The sequence below is a fragment of the Chrysoperla carnea genome, chromosome 1, assembly GCF_905475395.1.
Source record: "Chrysoperla carnea chromosome 1, inChrCarn1.1, whole genome shotgun sequence".
NCBI classification, from domain to species: domain Eukaryota; kingdom Metazoa; phylum Arthropoda; class Insecta; order Neuroptera; family Chrysopidae; genus Chrysoperla; species Chrysoperla carnea.
The window spans coordinates 55,984,522-56,003,732 of NC_058337.1; the positions used below are offsets into that span (position 1 = coordinate 55,984,522).

At 27.8% G+C, this 19,211-nt stretch overlaps 1 protein-coding gene across 6 annotated transcripts in view; it reads right to left on the minus strand.

Moving 5' to 3' along the window:
* Nucleotides 1-475: 475 nt before the first annotated feature.
* The window catches only part of LOC123301882 (CUGBP Elav-like family member 4), a 562,025-nt gene continuing 543,289 nt past the window's right edge, over nucleotides 476-19,211 (minus strand). Inside the window, exons 1-11 of one of the 6 annotated variants that reach the window (XM_044884842.1) lie at nucleotides 13,093-13,110; nucleotides 8,928-8,976; nucleotides 3,969-4,094; nucleotides 3,827-3,906; nucleotides 3,619-3,762; nucleotides 3,456-3,552; nucleotides 3,273-3,422; nucleotides 3,083-3,184; nucleotides 2,468-2,545; nucleotides 1,609-1,785; nucleotides 476-831 (exon numbers count right to left, since the gene is read on the minus strand). In XM_044884842.1, coding sequence (XP_044740777.1) covers nucleotides 704-831; nucleotides 1,609-1,785; nucleotides 2,468-2,545; nucleotides 3,083-3,184; nucleotides 3,273-3,422; nucleotides 3,456-3,552; nucleotides 3,619-3,762; nucleotides 3,827-3,906; nucleotides 3,969-4,094; nucleotides 8,928-8,976 — 1,131 coding nt within the window. In that variant the 5' untranslated portion in view covers nucleotides 13,093-13,110 and the 3' untranslated portion in view covers nucleotides 476-703. Of the gene's footprint in view, nucleotides 832-1,608; nucleotides 1,786-2,467; nucleotides 2,546-3,082; nucleotides 3,185-3,272; nucleotides 3,553-3,618; nucleotides 3,763-3,826; nucleotides 3,907-3,968; nucleotides 4,095-5,883; nucleotides 6,139-8,927; nucleotides 8,977-13,092; nucleotides 13,111-19,211 lie in introns of those variants that run through there. The other 5 variants (XM_044884843.1, XM_044884839.1, XM_044884831.1 and 2 more) reach the window with 5 other exon arrangements.

A 19,211-nucleotide genomic window follows, 5' to 3' on the forward strand; every position in this document is an offset into this window, starting at 1 on the left:
ACCATTTTTTTCTGTTAATCGCGCGAAGAAAGAAAAAGCTGGTTTAAATATTTGCTAAGTTATATTATAGAGCATCATAACTATCTAAATTAATAGAGAATGTTTGTTCTTCACATGAGTTGTATATGAATTAGATCAATGATATCGCGTATCACTGATCTATTATGTACATAACAACTATGAAGTTTGTTGTAAATGCAGCATCATCATTTATGGTTGTGACATTTAAATTATCACACAAGTTTAGTTAGTTTTATTTTTTAATATAGTGTTCATTAGTTTTTTCTTTTTTTGTAATTTACCCGAAAATAAATTGTTATAATATTTTATAAATATAGTTGATTTTGTTAAATATATATTAATTTAATTATTTTGTTATTAAAAATTAATAAATAATTAAAATTATCTATTTTTAAATATAGTAATATGTTTTTTTAAATTCAATACCCTCAGCAGTGTTATTCATGTTACTGCTATGGTTCTGTTGTTGATGTGTAGATGTTATATTATTATTGTTATTGGTTAAGTAGAAATATACGCATGGATTATTTAATGTATCTATAATATTATTATCATTCACAAATAGTTGTGTCGGATGATGTGGCTGTTCAATAAATAATGGCTTATCATTTAATATTTGGCTTTGATTGCACATTTGATTTAATTTTGGATGATGTAAAAGAAGCCTATGGTTCGGTAGAGGTTAGTACGGTCTATTTGCATCTTTTGGTCGTTTCAATTGAACTTTTAAACGTTTCATTCCTATTTGAAAGCCATTCATTGCTTGAATTGCTGCTTGTGCACTTGTTGGGTTATCAAATGATACAAAACCTGTAATAGAACGTTAATTTGTTTACAGATTAGTGGTTTAAATAATAATTTTACAATTTCCGAGGAGACAAAAGTTCAAGATTTAAGATTTAAACCGTTATCACATACCATGAAAGATAACTTATAAATTAATATAAATAGAAAAGTTTTTAATGTATAAAAAATCGAAATCTATTGGTTTTCTTCCGAAAACCGTGTGGTTAATTTAATATTTTTATTTAGAAGTTTTTTAAAATAAACATCAAAACGCTGTCGACCATTTAAAAATATTTTAAACTGTTTTCTATTGTATTAATTTTAACACCCTGTACGAATAATAGTTCTCCACATTATACACATTGTGTGGTTCCATTTCTAACAATAATTATCATGATAAAATTCGAAAATATTATATAAGTTCTAAGCTACTAACCAATATGTGTATTTATTTTATAAATACATATTGCCACATGAATCATAGTCATTGAAAAATGTGTAACAGCGTTTTAATGTTTTATCAAAAATAAATTTGTATAAAAAACTTTTTTAAGTTTTTAAAAATTATTATTTTTTTATTAGATCGGTTCTTTTCCAGAGTATTGTAAAAACTGTACAGTAGGTAATAACTTTTTTAAAGACGCTAAAAGATTGAGAAATTTTTATACCTTTGGGAAAATGTCAAGATTACATGTTATTTATTTAAATATTAAATTTCGATTAAATTATTATCTTTAAAAATCCCCCAGAAAATTTGTCACCTTGGATAATTATTTATGTGAATTTTTTTATTAAACTTACCAAAACATTTACTTTGATTCGTGGCTCGGTCAATAAATACCTTCGAACTTATTACATTACCAAATGGTAAAAACATTTGCATAAGTTCCGCATCTCCAAATTCCTGAGGTAAATGATAGATAAATAGGTTGCAACCTTCTGGGCCAGAAATCGAGCATCCTGGACAAATACAAGCAACTGTTATTTAAAGAAAATTTTTGTTTGAATATTGTCATAAAATTTTTTACAATAATGATAAATAATTCGCGATTTTTTTATTTTTGATTGAACGTCATGTAAGTTCTCTATTTTAAAATTCCTTTCTTAAGAGTGTCTCAATAAAATTTTTATTTATTTATATTATTCGAGTGCAATCCAGTAATTTATAATGAAAGTCACAACATCAAACATTAAAGTAATGTGTACTTAAAAGTAATATCAAAACACTGAGACACATGGAAAAACGAATATGCAACAACCATTTTGACTTCGTTCGACATTTAAATTGAGAACATTTAATAAACAACCATCCAAGGAAATGGCGATAGTATTAGGCTCAACTCGGTATCGAATTGTGTATAAATATCTTTATATAATTATAGCAATTGTCAATTCTAAGTTTTTCCTAAATTGTTATCGCCATTACCTTTTACGTTTTTGCCACATTTAATTTTTTTTACAGACATTACGACATGGAACGTATATATTTATATTAATTTTGGAAGGTGGTCTTCTTTGATGGTTCTGTTTCTGAAGTGTTAAAAACTAGCGACAAAAGTTTTGAAATTTTTGAAAAAGAGAAAATATAAATGTTTTCGGGATAATTTTATAATGGAGATAAATATTACTAAATTAGCCGCTAGAATGTATGCTTTCTTACCTTCCCTTTGAGTAGGGGCTACAGTAGACATCGGTGGAGGTATGGGCTGCGGGAACTGTCCATATACCGCGGGATAAGCTGCCGACAAATTCAGTAACACTCAGACTTAAAGATATCAAATGCACTTCAATACAAACATTTTTCTAGCATGCATTGCTTTGTTTTGCTAACATATAATATATAACACACACAATATTTTTATGGGTTAATGGAATTATGTTTGTTTATGGAACTTCGAAGAGGGAAAATTTATGTAGATATTGATCTAAAAGCAACAAACTACATAAAGTATACACACATTTTAAGGGGCATGCGAGAGTCGATGAAAAAAGTTTTGGAAGTAAGAAAATAGCTAGGAAAGTATTTATTTGTCAGGTTAGAGTTGGCAATTATAGCCATTTTAGAATAAGCCACATAAACATCAAAATATTCACCATTAAGAAGGAAAGTGCATGCATAGTTTCGAGGATATAAATTAGTCATTGCAGTTTTAAGGTTAATCTTTTGAATTTATTAAAGCCACAGTTATAAACTGATTTAAAAATAATCTCCAAACTGCCATGATTATTTCTTTTACTATCTATTAGAAGATGAAAAATTTGTTGACAAACTCACCAACTCCTGGATATGGTTGCATACCAGGATATGCAGCTGCATGTTGCAAAGCTGCTTCACCATTGGGAAGACCCTGAGTTGGTATAGAAAGATGGAGGGCATCTAAAGTTTTAATAAATTTATTAGCACTTGTTAGTAACATAAATATCATAAATATAATATAATATATATAATATAATCAGCTACTCACGTCCAGGGTAAGTTTGAGGTATGCCATTAGTATAGACTTCAGTGCCACCTGGTTGTCCATTAGGCGTTTGTGCTGCCATATTAAATGTTGGCATTGTTGGGGACGGTAAACTTGGGATTGCACCATTAACTGGTTGTCCATTACCAGTGCCTGAGGTAGGAGGGACTACTGAATTGGCCATACCATTTAATGCTGCATGTGGTATTTGTGATGCCAATGCAGCCATTGGATTTATGTAAGTACCTTGTGCCGTGGCTGCAGCCATAAGTGCAGCTTGTTGCTATAAAGTAAAAAAAAATTGTTAGTAATCATAATTATGTTTGTTCTCAATAAAAATATTTTTTACTTGTGCATATGCCCCATAGGCACCAAATTGATTGAATACGAATGGATTCAGGAGACTCATATTCCCCGCCATTTGTTGCATACGACGTAACTGTCTTTCTTTTTCTGTATCTGCAAATTTCACTACTAAACTGGAAGAAGCTCCCTAAAATAGAACAAAAATTTTTAGAGTTGAATGATATTTCAGCTTTTGTATCTAAAATACTTACCGGCATAGTCTGACTACCGTGCAGACTATTAATTGCTGATTGCGCTTCTTGATGTGAGCTAAATTTCACAAAAGCACAACCTAGAAACAACGTAAAAGTTAACTAATGTCTCTAATTCGATAAGTACAAAATGAAAATATACCTTTGCTTGTTCCGTCAGGTCCACGTAATATAGTACACTCTTCTATTGTTCCAAATGGAGCGAACAACTGCCTAACATCCTCTTCCGTTTGTTGCTTACTGAGCATACCCACAAACAGCTTTCGATCTGTTATGAAATAGAACAGAAAAAATAATATGTATTATTATGTCTAATAGTAGCAATACTTAAAATGAGCTAACGATTTTGTATTTTGTTTCTTAGATTTTGCATAAATTTACAAAACTAGATAATAATTTATTAAAATACAATTAATTACAACAATTTGATTAATAATTATTTTAGGAGTCTTTGAGTTTTTGATACAACGCTCAAAATTACGACACTGGCTATAAAAAAATAACGAACGATTCACACTATATGTTTTGCAGGTGCACTGAAGTACGATTACCATCAGCTAATCACAACATTGGTCACACAAAATTAAAATGATCGATCAAAACATTTAGCCATCAACATAATAACTAAGTCATACAGAAATACACCCAGATAACAGAGCTCCTTTCGCATTTCCAAAAAACACATTGTGGAACATCAAAATATATACAACTGAAAATTGTCTTTATGAAACAATTTTCGGCAGGCATTTCGATTTTTGTTTTAGTGAAGCTAAATGTCTCAATCTACAGCTAGCAAGGGTTGAGAGGGGACTGCCTAGGAGTTCACAACATTCAATATTTAAATTTAGCTGGAATCTTATTTGCTTCTGGTAAAAAATTTTGCCAAAATTATTTTGTGATAATTTTTTTTTTTTTTTTTTGAATAATGGATGCTTTATCGATTCTCACATTTAAATTATTTTTTATGTACATAAAACAGAGAAAAATTGTGGAAAATGAAAATATCTTTCTCAGTTTTATGTAATACAATTATTACAATTAAAGGTTAGTACAAGTTTTACGGCAAGTGTTAATAAGGAACAAAATTTTGGTCGAAAAAAAATCATTTAAATTTATATCTTTGTCAATATTGGCAACTATTCATAATTTTGGACAAACGTTCCTTATTCCCACCTGCTTTTAATAATTATGTGCAGATCTAAGTTTAAAATTTCTTGAGAGAGATATCTATGGAAAATCAACCAATCATTGGATGATTTTATCTAAATATTTTTGGAAAGATAATTCATAACGATATTTGTCATACAATCGTAACTTCTAACCTTTTGATTAATGAAAATTAGAAAATTACCGAATAATTTATTAAAATGCTTTTTGTAAGTATCCAGGCAAGTTTTTTTTTGTTAAAAAATTGTAATTAGACAAAAAAGGTTAAGTTAGGTTAAAACGACGGTTAAGTTTGATCCGAATTTTTATTAGAGCCCCTCTAGGGTGCTAAAATGTTATTAACTATACAATTTTTTATCACAATAGTTAAGAAAAGCCAAGACCAAAATTCTAAACGATGTTTTTATTTCCGATTTATTATCTAAAGTTAGGTTATTAATTTACGAAACAAGAGGAAAGTAGCTCACTTATGGAAACGATATTATCATGTATGTCAAGAATAAGATCGTTCGAAGTGGCTATTAGCCAATGATTTAAGCTGTTTTCAAGATTATTTCTTATTATGAATTATCTTTGTACAAAATGTAATCTAAATGTAAATCGATAAATTTGCAGCAAATTTTGATTTTGATTTTGAACAAATAAATTTGAGGTGGTTTTTGTGATGTTTACCTAAAAACAAAATAAAATAAAAAATAAAAAACAACAACATCGAGAGACAGACAGAGCGAGCAACGGTATTTATTTTAATTAATTAAAATCTGCTAGAAAAGAGCTCAAAAACCATCAACTACACAACACAACCTAAAAACAATATGACGAACGACACGACAGAGAGAGATATATAAGAGTAGTTATATAACAGAGTGAGACGATCTCATGGTTCTTACTTGACCATGGATGTTGATCGGTTGGTTGTGTGGGTTGGTCGATTCGATTTTGTTTGTGATCCTTGTTTTTGTGTTGGAATTTGAATTTGTTGGTTGATAACTCAATCAATTGTGGAACACAGTTTGTTTGATTTTTTTTTGGAATACACACAGTTCTCTTTACTTCCACAACAAAGAGAAGATTACAGAAGTTGTTTGATTTGTTGCCGTGCTTATTGCCGTGTCTTGGAACATCGTTTTTTGGATGTTGTTGTATGGTCGACGAAGATTAGTAGAATACCACATGCAACTCTCTGCAATGGAAAAATTAAAAAAACAATTCTGTGTGTTAAAGTTGTCTCAATTTTTGTACAAATCGATTCATTTAATTTTTTTCACACAGATATAATATCACATCTAATAAAACACAGTTAACCAAAATCAATCCCTTGCTTGTCTTATCTTACAATCCTTTGATGTCCGATTTTCTTCGCCACGTTTCGCTTTATGGAAAAATTACTTAATACTTAAAATTTTACCTCTTCCGCTGAAATTCTTATTTAATTGATTAGAAATATTGTTTTTATGAGGAAAGTATAGATAACTTAAAGCAAATAATATTCATTTGTAAATGTGTAATTGTTAAATGATATTCTAAAGAATCGAAGAGTAGATTGTTTTTACAAACTTCGTGCACTATACAATTCGAGAAAACATTTATTTTGTTTATAATTATCGGCATGTGTCTAAAATTTTTATTCCTAATGGAATATCTAAATGGGAAAATAAGTAAGTATCAAATGCGTACAATACGAATGGATTGCATTCATTTTGCGGTCTTATATACTGTTTGATACTTGTCTATTTTGTTCTTATTTGGTGTTAGCCTGCGTGTCTGGCCGTGTTTCTAGATACTTTGTCAAGAAAATAAAAATCCTGGAGAAATGACTGTCCGGGACAGCTTTCGATCTTTAATGAAAATTTATTGCAAAATGAAAGAGTATCCTAACTTATTCAACCGATTCTGAGAGTTAAAATAGTTAATTGCAAAACATAAATTGTGGAAAAAGCAATAACGATTATTTAATATAAAAATAATTACAGTAGAGATGCCTGTCGTATGAAATATAGTGTATTTACTATGGCAATTTTTAAATATGTGCCTAAAAGATATCACAACTTTCCCATAAAAATTTAAAATAAAACATACAAGATTTATATGTATCAATTCTTGTGATCCAGACGTCCATCCATATCAATAATTAATTTTGTTTCAATATTAAGCTTACGTTTACAGGAAGTCTTATGCATTTTTCAGAAGTGAAAATTTTATTGATTCTATGAGCGTATAAAACGTTTATTCTTGTCACTTAAGTTCAAATAATGTTAGATTAAAATGATTTTCCAACTACTGCTACATTAAATGGCATATGACATACAGGCACCAATCAGGCCCTCATTATTTATCCTTCGGATATTTAAATACGGAGTATTGTATGAGTTCTCCTTGAAAATTATCGTTTTTGATTAAGTCTACTAGAAAATTGGGAATCATGTTATGTTTTTTTTTGTTTTGGATCTACCACTATCATAATAAACTGAGCCTGTTAAAAATGGTGCTTATTTATTAAGGAATGAATTTTCAGGATAGTACTCATTGTGGCAACAAAAGCTTACTATGACTGCTTTTCTAAAACCTGATTTAATGACGAGGAGAGCTTAGTCTCTTCAAGATCAGTGTCAGAAACTGAAACGTATTTTTTTTAAAGTAGGAAATATAAGTATTGCTCAGGAAATAGGTAAATAACGTCTGACGTGCTCAGGAGATTAACGAAGAATTTCTGCTTTGCTGAGACGTTTTCGAAATGAGAGATTTAATAAGTCACAATAAATACTCTTTATAACGAAAATTCCATTCTTTAATAAATAAGCTCTATCTTTTACGCCCTACTCTCTCATCTCTGACTGGACGTAACGGCTTTCATATAATTCATAAACTGGTTAGGCCATTTAAATCTATACTCCTAAATATCTCGTTTTGTAGTCAACCAATCAAAAAATAAATTAAACAAAAATTCTATTCAAGAGTTCGATGGGGGCATCATGTTCTGGCATCAGAATGGACCTATAGTTCTTCGGGTTTCTTTAATAGCTAACTAACACTTTAAATTAGAAAGTTGATCCTCAGAAAAAAACTAACAATTTTTGTTTGATACATTTTTGTTTTCTGAAGAAATGAGACTTAAAAATATGTCGTTATTGCATTTAATCGAAAGAAAGCACGCTAACTACGGAAAAATGCTTTAGCTAAAAGTTATCAAAGGCAATAGAGGACATTCGCTTGTGTCCATGACTTAGTCATGACACAAGTCCATGACAAAGTTTTAGTGTTTATCGATATAACAATAATGACATATTTTTAAGCCACATTTTCACCAAAAGCTAACGTTTTTCAAAAAAACGTTTTAAACAAAAATTTCTAATCTGAAATTTATTCTATTTCTTACCGTTTAGAATCTAAATTGGCTATTACAGAAAATCGAAGAACTGAAATGTCCGCCATCAAACTCTGCAACTTTTTTTAAAGTTATTTTATAATAAGTTAAATTCAAAACGAGATATTAAGGTGTATAAAATTAAAATGACCCTCCCTGTATATATCATATACTATGGTAATAGAAAAGCTGATTAGCAAAAAATTAAGTAGTATGCCTAGTTATTCATAATGCTATGTAAAATAATGTTTGAAGCAGGTATATTATACAAAGGATAATTATTTTGGCCATCCTGTAAATGTAAAAAACCAAAAAAGCATAGATATGGATAGCTTCATTATAGATTCTGTTTCATTTTTATAAACATAGACAGTAAAAAAAATCACAGAATTTATAAAGAGTTGATAAATTGAATAATAAAGAAAAAGTCTGGTTGTACATATATAGTTATATCTACAAAAAAAAAAAAAAAAATACATTCGTTACAGCAGCGTTGATTGATAATATTCCATGTTTTATAATGTATGTATTTTTTTTTACAAATATATTTTATGAAATTAATTTACATACCGCCTCTATTTTCACTGTCCGCCGGTTTTACTTGAATGGGACGGTTCATCTGCAAAAAAAAAAAAAAAAATTAAATTAAATATTTGAATGTTTGTTTTTAATGGCGAAAAAGTTCTTTTAAAAATATTTTTACATTAATCAAATTTTATTATGATCAAGACGAGTGATTTTTTCAAAATAACAAGAAAAATAAAGTATCTAAAATAAATCTTCAGTTATCTTGAACTTGTTTATCCTGTTCCTGTCACTTTTTAAAAAAAACCGTGAGGACTGTTGGTACTCACTTCTAATTATTGTATCCTTTGAAACGTTGCAAAATATGAAATAAAATATGATTTTATGATAACATTTATTTCATAACATATTATGAAAATCTTATAAATATAATTTATAGTATCATGATATAAAAACTTCTGTATCCCATTAATGTTTTCTTAGTTGATTTAATGAAGTTGATATTTTGAATTATATTGTACCATCGGGCGCATGCAAAAGACACCATGAGCCCCATGTTTTTCGTTTCCAATCTTACAAGTATTTAATAGCCATTTAATATTTTATACTTTTTTTTAGTCTGTTATAAAAACATGATAATTATTATTATTAATATTTTTTTCTGCTTTTTAGGGCTATGTAAATGAATTGTTATTCTAGCTCATCGGGAAGTTAGTTTAAAATCAATTACAAAATTCCACCCGTACATACAAAAAGTGAGTTAATAAAAACATGTAAAAAATATAATGAAATACATCGTTCACAAATTATATGTCCAAAAAATCTAAACAGTAAAGACATACCATATCTCTAATTACTTCTGCTAACGTTAATTTCTAATAGTGATGCAAATATGGCTTAAAGTGATTATAATTAACGAAGATAAATTTTTTACTGTCATTCTTGTTGTTTACATTTGCGATGTTAATTAAGTATTGTGTTAACATAAAAGTTTTATCAAAAGTTAAAATAATTTTTTTTCATATTATTAGAGATCGTTTCTAGTGAAAGTAATTGCACAGAAAAACATACTTATACTTAAGGAGTTTCGAGACCAAACTATAAATTTTGTCTATCAATTAATGAGAACTTAATTTGTCTTTTGTTAAAATTTCCAGTCGATTCTCTGTACGCTTTTCGAAAACTTAACAAGAGAAAATTTCTAAATTTTGTAAATTTCTCTTGTTACTAGTATATAGAGGAATGCCAATAAAAGCTGGTTTTAAGTTAATAAGTGCATTTAGAACTTTTGCATTATTAGAAAGGTTTTATTGTAATAAAATTGAATTAAACTGTTTTTGTGTTAAGTAAAGATATAATACCTAAATAATATTATTAATCTCAAAACAAACCATAATATCTAAATAGTGTTTCGTTAAAGTCTACATAATGTGAATTTTACGATCACGTTATTAAATATTTAACGATTATAATGTAGGTTGTATCTATCTATAAGGTATACTTATGATAGTTCATAAATACTATAACTTATAGTTAATTAATAGACATATAAATATTTTATTTGAAATATTTTCGATAAGGTCAATTTTATATTTTGATTGATATTCATAACGAAGTATGGTATATTTATGTTTATTAATTTCTAATTAAATTTTTGATTACAAGATTGGTCGATTGACATTACTTCATGGTCGAATTAACCTACGCTCCTAGGGAAGATATGTACTAACATTACTTATACATTTAGGTTATATGATATTTGTTATTAGGGGATCATAAATAGATGAAATAAATATTGCGAACTCCAAGCCTCATTGATTGAATTTGGATAAACGTTTCTGTGATGCATAATTAAAATCAATAAATTAAAAAATTTATAAATAAAAACTTCTTTAAGAAAAAAAGCGTGGACTTTCTTTATAAGTAATGAAGTTTGGCCCAATTTTCTGCTATGCATGTATTTTTTATCCTGTTTGTATTTTAAGCAAAAGATCAAAAATTATTTTTTTTAGATATGAATGTTAGTTATGTTTCGATATGGCAATAGAGCAGGCTTTGGTGAGCCAATGTATGGCCTAAAATTTGCATGAGAGTATAGTTAGTGGAAGATTTCAATTTTATTTTAAAGAACGTATCCAAAATTACCCAGGATTAGTGAAAGTTTTGTTTCCTTTTTCAGTTTTATTCACAATGTTTTATAATTGCGCATCCCATTGTGTGGACTTTCATTAGGTAGGCTCTTCAAATGGAACATAAGTTTTTCATTGAATTTTCACCTTGGGTGAATATAAAGCTAGGTATATCCCGAATTTTAAAGATTTTAAGCTTATTAAGAGTTTTGAGTACGGATTCAGATTTCATGGGTAGTTTAATAAAAGATGTATAGAATTTTTATTTATTAACGGAATGGCCCAAATTAAAGATAATTTGTTTTTTAATTTAAACTGTCACTTAACATAAGTTAAAAGTGTTTATGGTGGCTAAAAATAACGCCATCAAGTTTCTTAGAATATTTTGACATTTTTATGTACCTATTAGGAATACCATACCGACATTTTTCGAAAGATCATTAAACTATTTGATAAGAATCAATTTCGGACTAAGACAATATATTAAATTGATTTTAGTGGTTATTTTGACTTTTCTAATTGTATCATGTTTTTAAAAACCTAATTCAGATTCATGCGTCGGCAGCATAAACTAGTTAGCGTCAAATATTATTATAAAAAAAAAATTTATATTAAAAAAATTAAAAAAAATTATTAATTATGAATAACTAATTAATTATTAATTATTAAGGTGATGCTGGGCATTTGTATATTCTGAAGGAGCATGTCAGGAGCAATTTTTTGTTATGTAACTTTGATTCGAAAAATATTAATATTTGGCTATAACTAGTTTATGGTTGCGTTGGCTCTTTAAAGTAAAGGAGTACGCTTATTGCTTGCTACTTTCGCCTATGAATTATATATGAATTCCGCTATGAATTATATACTGAATTATATATGAATTATATCGTAAAGTTTGTAATGAGTTCTTTTAAATATCCATTTGCAATAATACCTAATTAAGTTTCAATTAAATCATTTAAACAAATGATAATAATTTTTTTCAATGGTTTTTTTATTATTGTCTAAAAATATATAAATTTTATTATTATTGATATTTAGGATAGAAATTATTTCCTCCTATTATGTCCTTAAATTCTTTTTTATGTTCTTATTTTGACAAATAAAGTATATACTATTTAATGTATAAATGGGACTTTCGAAAACATGCTGATCTAGTCAAAATAAATATCAGAAAAATATTTTCTTGTCGTTTTTTAGAGTTACTTAAAAATTTATTATTATTATTATTATTATCGAAAATTGAAATATTTAATATTATAATAAAATGGAAAAAGTAGTTTTTGAAATTCCGTAGCGAATTATTTAGTAAATAATGACCTAAATTGATTATTTCTTCATCAATTTCAACGACAATCGTATACCAATAGAGCGGAATAGCGATCTTTAACTTGCAAAGAAAGTCAATTATTTATTTTTTTCTGATTATTAAACCTATTTTATTTTATTTTACAAGGACATTGTAATTGCGATTCTATCGAATGTATGTACATTCGATAGATACGACTTTGCTCTGTAGACAAACATTACCTAGCAACGCCTGTTGTTTGTACTCAAGATAATTGCGGAATAAATTCTCAAATATAGTTCTTTTGGTTTTATTTCGCATTTTAGATTTCAGCATTTTCATTTGTAAGAGCAATCTCTTACAATTTCACTGCGCCTCCACCAAAACAGATTAGAACGATTGAAAACTATTGAACAGATAGGCTATTATTAAAGTTTCTATGTTATATGGACTTGTATGGACGAGATGGATAATAAAATATAGACTGAATTTAACGAGATAAGCTTAAAGTATATTAACAAGATAAGTTTCATTAATTATAATATTAAATATTGTGAATTTTTCGATTAATAATTAAGTAGGTAGTTATTAGTAGAATTGAAAACTTGGTAGTAAATAAATTATACTATATGTACAAGTTGTACATATTTATCAGTTTTTTGAAGTTTGTAAATAATTATATTGAACGCATATATTATTAAAATGGGCACTTAATATATTTTAAAATTTATTTTATGCAGCTTTGATTATTATTTACACAAATTGCAATACAGAAACAAATGAAGGACAGTACACCCACTTTCCTAGAAAATTGAACGTTCTGCTGTATTTCTTAGTAGATTTTGGCATTGGTACCAATACAGTTAATGGCTTTCTTTAGATTTGCAATGGCACTTTTCTACACGAAAGAATTTTCGTGTAAGATAAATAAATTATTTGTTAAATACGCGTCGGAATCCCAACAAAAAATTGCTTGAAAGGAACAAGGCGAAACTAAAATTGATTATATAAGAAAAAATAATAAAACTTTGATATAAATGAAAAAAAAAAATATGGTTCATGGTAGTAGATAGATCTTACGAAAATTATATATACCAAAACGGGTTACAATCAACGTAAACAAAATGTATAACGTAAACTATTAAACTAACAGACATGTAGACGACTTAACGACCTTTTCGCTTGTATGTATTTTTAAAAGATAACGATACACATATAGAAAAAAAACGCATAAATTTTTCAAAAGCAAATTCTGTTTTTTTATTTGATAATAATATATTTTGTGTCTCGTACGTTGATTTTGGTTTAAAGTTATTGATAATAAAACGGCGTTTTTCTACTTCTATTAAATAAAAATCGTGATTTAAATTTTCGTTTAAACATTTTTCATCGTATATCTTCACACGATGGCGCTGGAAGTTTTTAGCTATCAGGGAAATGGATTTTCTAAAATCAGAAGTGTTGAAAAACGTCAAATGAAATAAACATGTTTTTCTCAGGAACTTTCAATTTAACGAATAGGGTCTGGCCTGAATAGTCGATTGAAATGATTTTAGTGTATTTTCTACCCGTTTACCAATTTTGGATAAAAGAAATTATTTTTCAAATCGAGTACCCTCGAAGTTTTCAACATTATTTTACTTGTTTTTTTGGTCAGTTCGACCTTTATTTATAACATAAAATATGACTTCTTACTGAACTTTTTTCCATAATAGCACTGTGCTAAAATATATAGTATTAAATATTATGAAGGCAAATACATGTGCTCCGGGAAAAATTTTATTTTTCAGTAAATTTTACTTTAAGTAAAATAAGCATCTTGAGTTACGACTTTTAGACATCTACGATTGAAGATCGTATGCTCGCTTATTCCATCAGCCATTTGCTGATTGATTTTTTTTACAATTTTTTTCATATTTGTTTTCATTTGATTGTTGGAAACCCCCAGAACACACGGGGATCCAGCGCCTGTACTCAGTCGTACCCATTAATTACATTAACCCAGCCCTGAACATTAGGTATTTTTTTTTGTCCATGTTCCCGAATAATAATTTAGTAGTATTATTTTATATTATTGCTTTATATTATTTCCTAGCCGTTTAATTCCAATAATAAATTTTAAAATTCTGAGTTTACAAGTATGCACAAGTAAACGTGATATTTCTCCATAACATCATTACTTCGTGTGAATGCACACAATCATGATCTTTTTATATTCCCGTATTCGATGTAAAAATTGTTGAATGGCCCATTTAGATAAACTAAAAAGATTATCGAAAATTTTATATCAATTGAATTCGATTTACTTTTTTTTTTAAGTTTTCTTCTTTCAATTTTTTTTTTTCAAGATAATATTAATTTTAAAACTGTTCCAATATTATTTTCTCGATTGGACACTTCAGAATATTCTTTCATAAAAACATTTTTCAATTCTATTCCGTTTAAATTTAATACAATGTTTCAATTTTCTTTTTCTTGAGATTATTTTCAAATTGATTTAACAAAAGTATATGTACTTTTTTTTCGTTTTTCTATGTCGACATTTCTATATCATGTTACATTTAATATCATTTTACGTATTATATTTGTATACAGAATGTTTTTTTTTTTCTTTTTAATTTTTGAAAACTAGCTTTAAAAATATTTAAAAACTTTCATCTTTTGCTAGAGGAAAATATTTACATGTTTGCTCCAAAATTCTGCAAACTTTTCCTTACTTCTTTTTATTCCTTCCTTGGAAGATTAATTTTCTGGTCTTTTACATTAAATGTTTTTACTTTAATTTTATTTTGGACTTTTTAATTGCAAGTAGGTAAAATAGCTTTTATTTATAAATAAAAAATTATTACTTTTATAAATATACATACACCCATTACTTCTATATGTGAGTATACAACGAAGTACACCACAGCAAATAGACAAAACGGCAAAAATTCGATTTCAATAAAATGAGACAGTTTATTTCAGTCCATTTCAACATTATGGTGATGGAATTTAAATTTAATAAACCCATCATATAAATATACAGCTAAAATAACAACGTTATTTAATAAAAACACCTGGTATTTATTTATTTTGTTCCATAAAATACGAAGAAGAAAGTGAACAATAAAAAATATGAAGTAAATTGAATGTTCTGGGATTCGACTTTTTAGGTTGAAAATATAAAAGAACTGGAAAAAATGAGTGTATGTATCTAAAATATCTTTAAGAACAACACAAATTTAAGACAAAATTGAACAATATTTGTTTCTAACTTTATTTGATTATAGACGAAGTCGTTTATTACTATGTTACTAGTCTCTAACATACTACGGGTAGAGCTATATATCTAGAATATACAGTGTGTACAAAAATATACATCCCTAAAATATCCCGAAAAACTATTTTTTTTTGTATATAAAATTGTAGAAATCAAAAAAAAAAAAACTTGAAAAGAGATGTACAAAAACAGTTTGAAAGTTGTTTCTTTAAAAAAATGTATTTTTTCTCGAAAGGTTGTTCCTTAGGAGACTGCTTATATGGAAGTTTTTCAATTCAAATTCTTATAATAATATATTGAAATGAGAATATTTTGAATAACAAAGATAACTGATATATGATTGTATTTATTTTGTAAAACATTGACTAAATTTCACAAAAATCAAATGTAAAAATTTTGCAATTCAATTCAATTTCTCTTATCAGCTATGAACAAAAGTTGGTTCATTCAAAGGATTTTGAAAACCAAGGTCAATGTTATAATGTGTTATCACAATATCACATAAGCCATGCGAAGTATGTTCTTATTTTACACCCTGTATGTATGCATACATTATTATACAAGAAAAGATGAATTTTGAATTGAAAATGTTGTATGTAAGTACGTATTAACTTTTACCTGCGGCTTCACCCCGTCCGTATATATATATATCTAAGGATTGCTCCAAACTTTGTCTGATAATACCAAGGATCAATTTGTATTGAAAATTCTAAGTATAGACAATATTTATTACAGTGGAACCGCGGTACTCCGACAAAAGTTTTTGCAGGCGGTTTCGAATTATCGAATTTCTCGGACTATAGAGTACCACAGACCATCTATAGTCCAGAACTTTTTGAGAAAAGAGTACCTTGTAATCGGACAAATTAAATAGCTGAGTGATTTAAAAGCAGCTCAAACATGCAATAATGAAAATTATTAATAATTAGTCCGCATTGTATTTTCTGTGATAGGCATGTGGAATTAGAAGGGGCGTCGGATTAGACAGGGACTGAATTACCGCAGGTTTAGTGTACATGTATCCGTCTATGTGCGAGGTTTTATTTTTGGATTGGCTAACTCGTAACTAGCATAGTATTTATTGTTAAAAAAAATAGATTTTTGGAATCCTTTTTTTGTTTTAACGTTTTTTATAACGTTTTTTAATTAAAGATATTTAAAAAAACTTTTAAAGTGGTATTCGGAGAAATTGTGAATGGAAGGACGTATAAGGGAAGTATAAATATCTGCCTACTTTAAGAATGACAGCAGCACTGTTTTTCGTAATAAAATAATATCTTTACCATAAATATACAAAAATAAATTTAAACACTATGTAATGATTCTCTTAGAGAAAAACAATTTAAACTCTTAAAACAATTTATCAAGCAGAAATCATGGTGTTGTGAATCCAATACTAGATTTAAATTTGGTGTTAATTGGTTCAAAATTGATCTATCACCCATTTTCATTCGATGTATTTACAAAAAATTTGCAATGAAAAATAATTTCCAACTTTTAGGCTAGGAATTTTATGGGATTCAATGGATTTATAAAAGTGAAGGAGTTCCAATTAGTTTTCGTAGCCCATTTGTTTATCGTGAAGCAATGAACCACAAATGACGAACTACGGATAAAGTTGAAGAGTGATGGCAAAAAGAATATTAAAATGTGTCTGCTATTATTTCAAAATAAACTTTCGTTTTAAGATAAATATGAAATATGGATTAAAATTTATATGTGTTTAGTATATACCGTGAGATATTCATCAAAAAAATTGTCAAGAATTTTCTAAATAGTCTGTTTCAATTCAAATAACATATGTTGAACAAATACAAGTATTTTGCGTGTTGTAAACACTCAATATATTAACTAAACATGAGAGAGTGTGCACTCTTAACTGGTGTATTAAATTTTGTTATTAGCGGTGTCAAATAATATTTACATAAATTAATAACCAAAATAAATTAGCATAATATAAAAACTTTTTTTGATTCAATTATACCATTGATGTGCTTATCACATTTTAGCAGTGTTGAATAGCTTCAAGTAAAGGCTTATTCGGATAACGACCAACTTAGCGTAAACCTAAATGACTGCATCATGGTTTGTGCCTCGTCTAGTCGAAGCCCGGAGAAATTTTCATGATAGGTAAAGTATGTTTCGGAACACTTTAGTTGAAAACGATTGGTCAAGGTACCCCAAAATTTTGCGTCTCCCTCGGGATGACGTGAATCATTCAATCAACTACCTAATAATAGTATAGCTATTGAAAATTGATAATTTGAAAAGAATCAATTTGTTAATTTTTGAATCCCCCTTCCTCTTAGGGGAGAAAGTTTTTGTTACTCCGAAAACATACCATATCCAATAAAAGGAAATGAAGGGAAAAGATACAATAAAATCAGATCATAATTGGCGGAGATCAAGCGTAATACACAAAATATAATTGAATTGAGAACCGTTTTGTTTTTTTTTCGGATAAAAATAGGGTACCATTTTTGAATGAGGCTAAGGTACTAGACCTAATTTTGGCAGTGGATTTTCATAGTTTTCCCTCGGTTTTACGTCCATTTCTTGATTCATCTTATATACAGAAAATTATATACAAATTATACATAAAATACAGCTAAATTATTATTAAAAAAAAAAAAAAATTATAATTAAGGTATAAAATGTGACAAAAAGAGAAAAAAAAGTGAAATGTGTAATAAAAGTGTGATAAATTATTTAAAATAGAATAATAATAAAACAATTTAATAATGTTTTTATTTTATTATTCTTCTTCTTGTACATAATTGTAAATAAAGATATGATCTCTTCATTTTGTGTACCGTATGAACAACCATACGAATGACACAAACTCTTAAAAGATGTCTCCATTTTAAAAACAAATGAAAATGTACATTCGAAAATGTGAATAAACACTATAAGAAAATATTATATACAACGAACGATATTCATGATATGATGCGAAGCGATATGCTCTGAACCAACTGGAACATGAAACAGTATTTGATACTTGAATATTGAGTGCTACAAGAATGTATACATTTATTAAGAAATGTATCTTTTTAGGTGGTCGCAAAAGAAACTTCTGTATTCTGTTATTTGCTGTTCACTTTTTGGCCTTTGGAACGCCAGAGTCATTCAGTTGATTGTGATATTTTCAATTATACTATTTTCCAAGGAAATGGATGGTGAATAGCGATGAGCAAAGTTCTGATCTTGTATGACTACAAAATATAAATGATTTCTGAATTTGGTTTCCGACTATTTTGGGAATATTAAAATTTTGTTTTCATTCTAGTTTAGTATTTCTCAAAGTAGAAAGCAGTGGTATCTACCACATTTTTTTAAATTAATTTTAAGGCATTTTCATCAAAGTGGTTTTACTTGAGTTCTATATATCTCAATTTTATTTAAGTGTGCATTTCTTTGACTTTTCTGCCGATGTAAACGACAGTAATTGTTTGTGCAATAGCTGAATTCGGGTAAACGCACGTCTTTATAGTGATAAAAATGCTTTATCACAACGAAACCTTGAAACCTTATACAGAAAAATATGTATCTCTAAAGCTTTTCTTTGTATTTATTCTTTTTTACTGGAAATATATTATTATTTAATTTATATATTCTTAAAAATTCTCAAAAGTTCTAAAATTATTGTT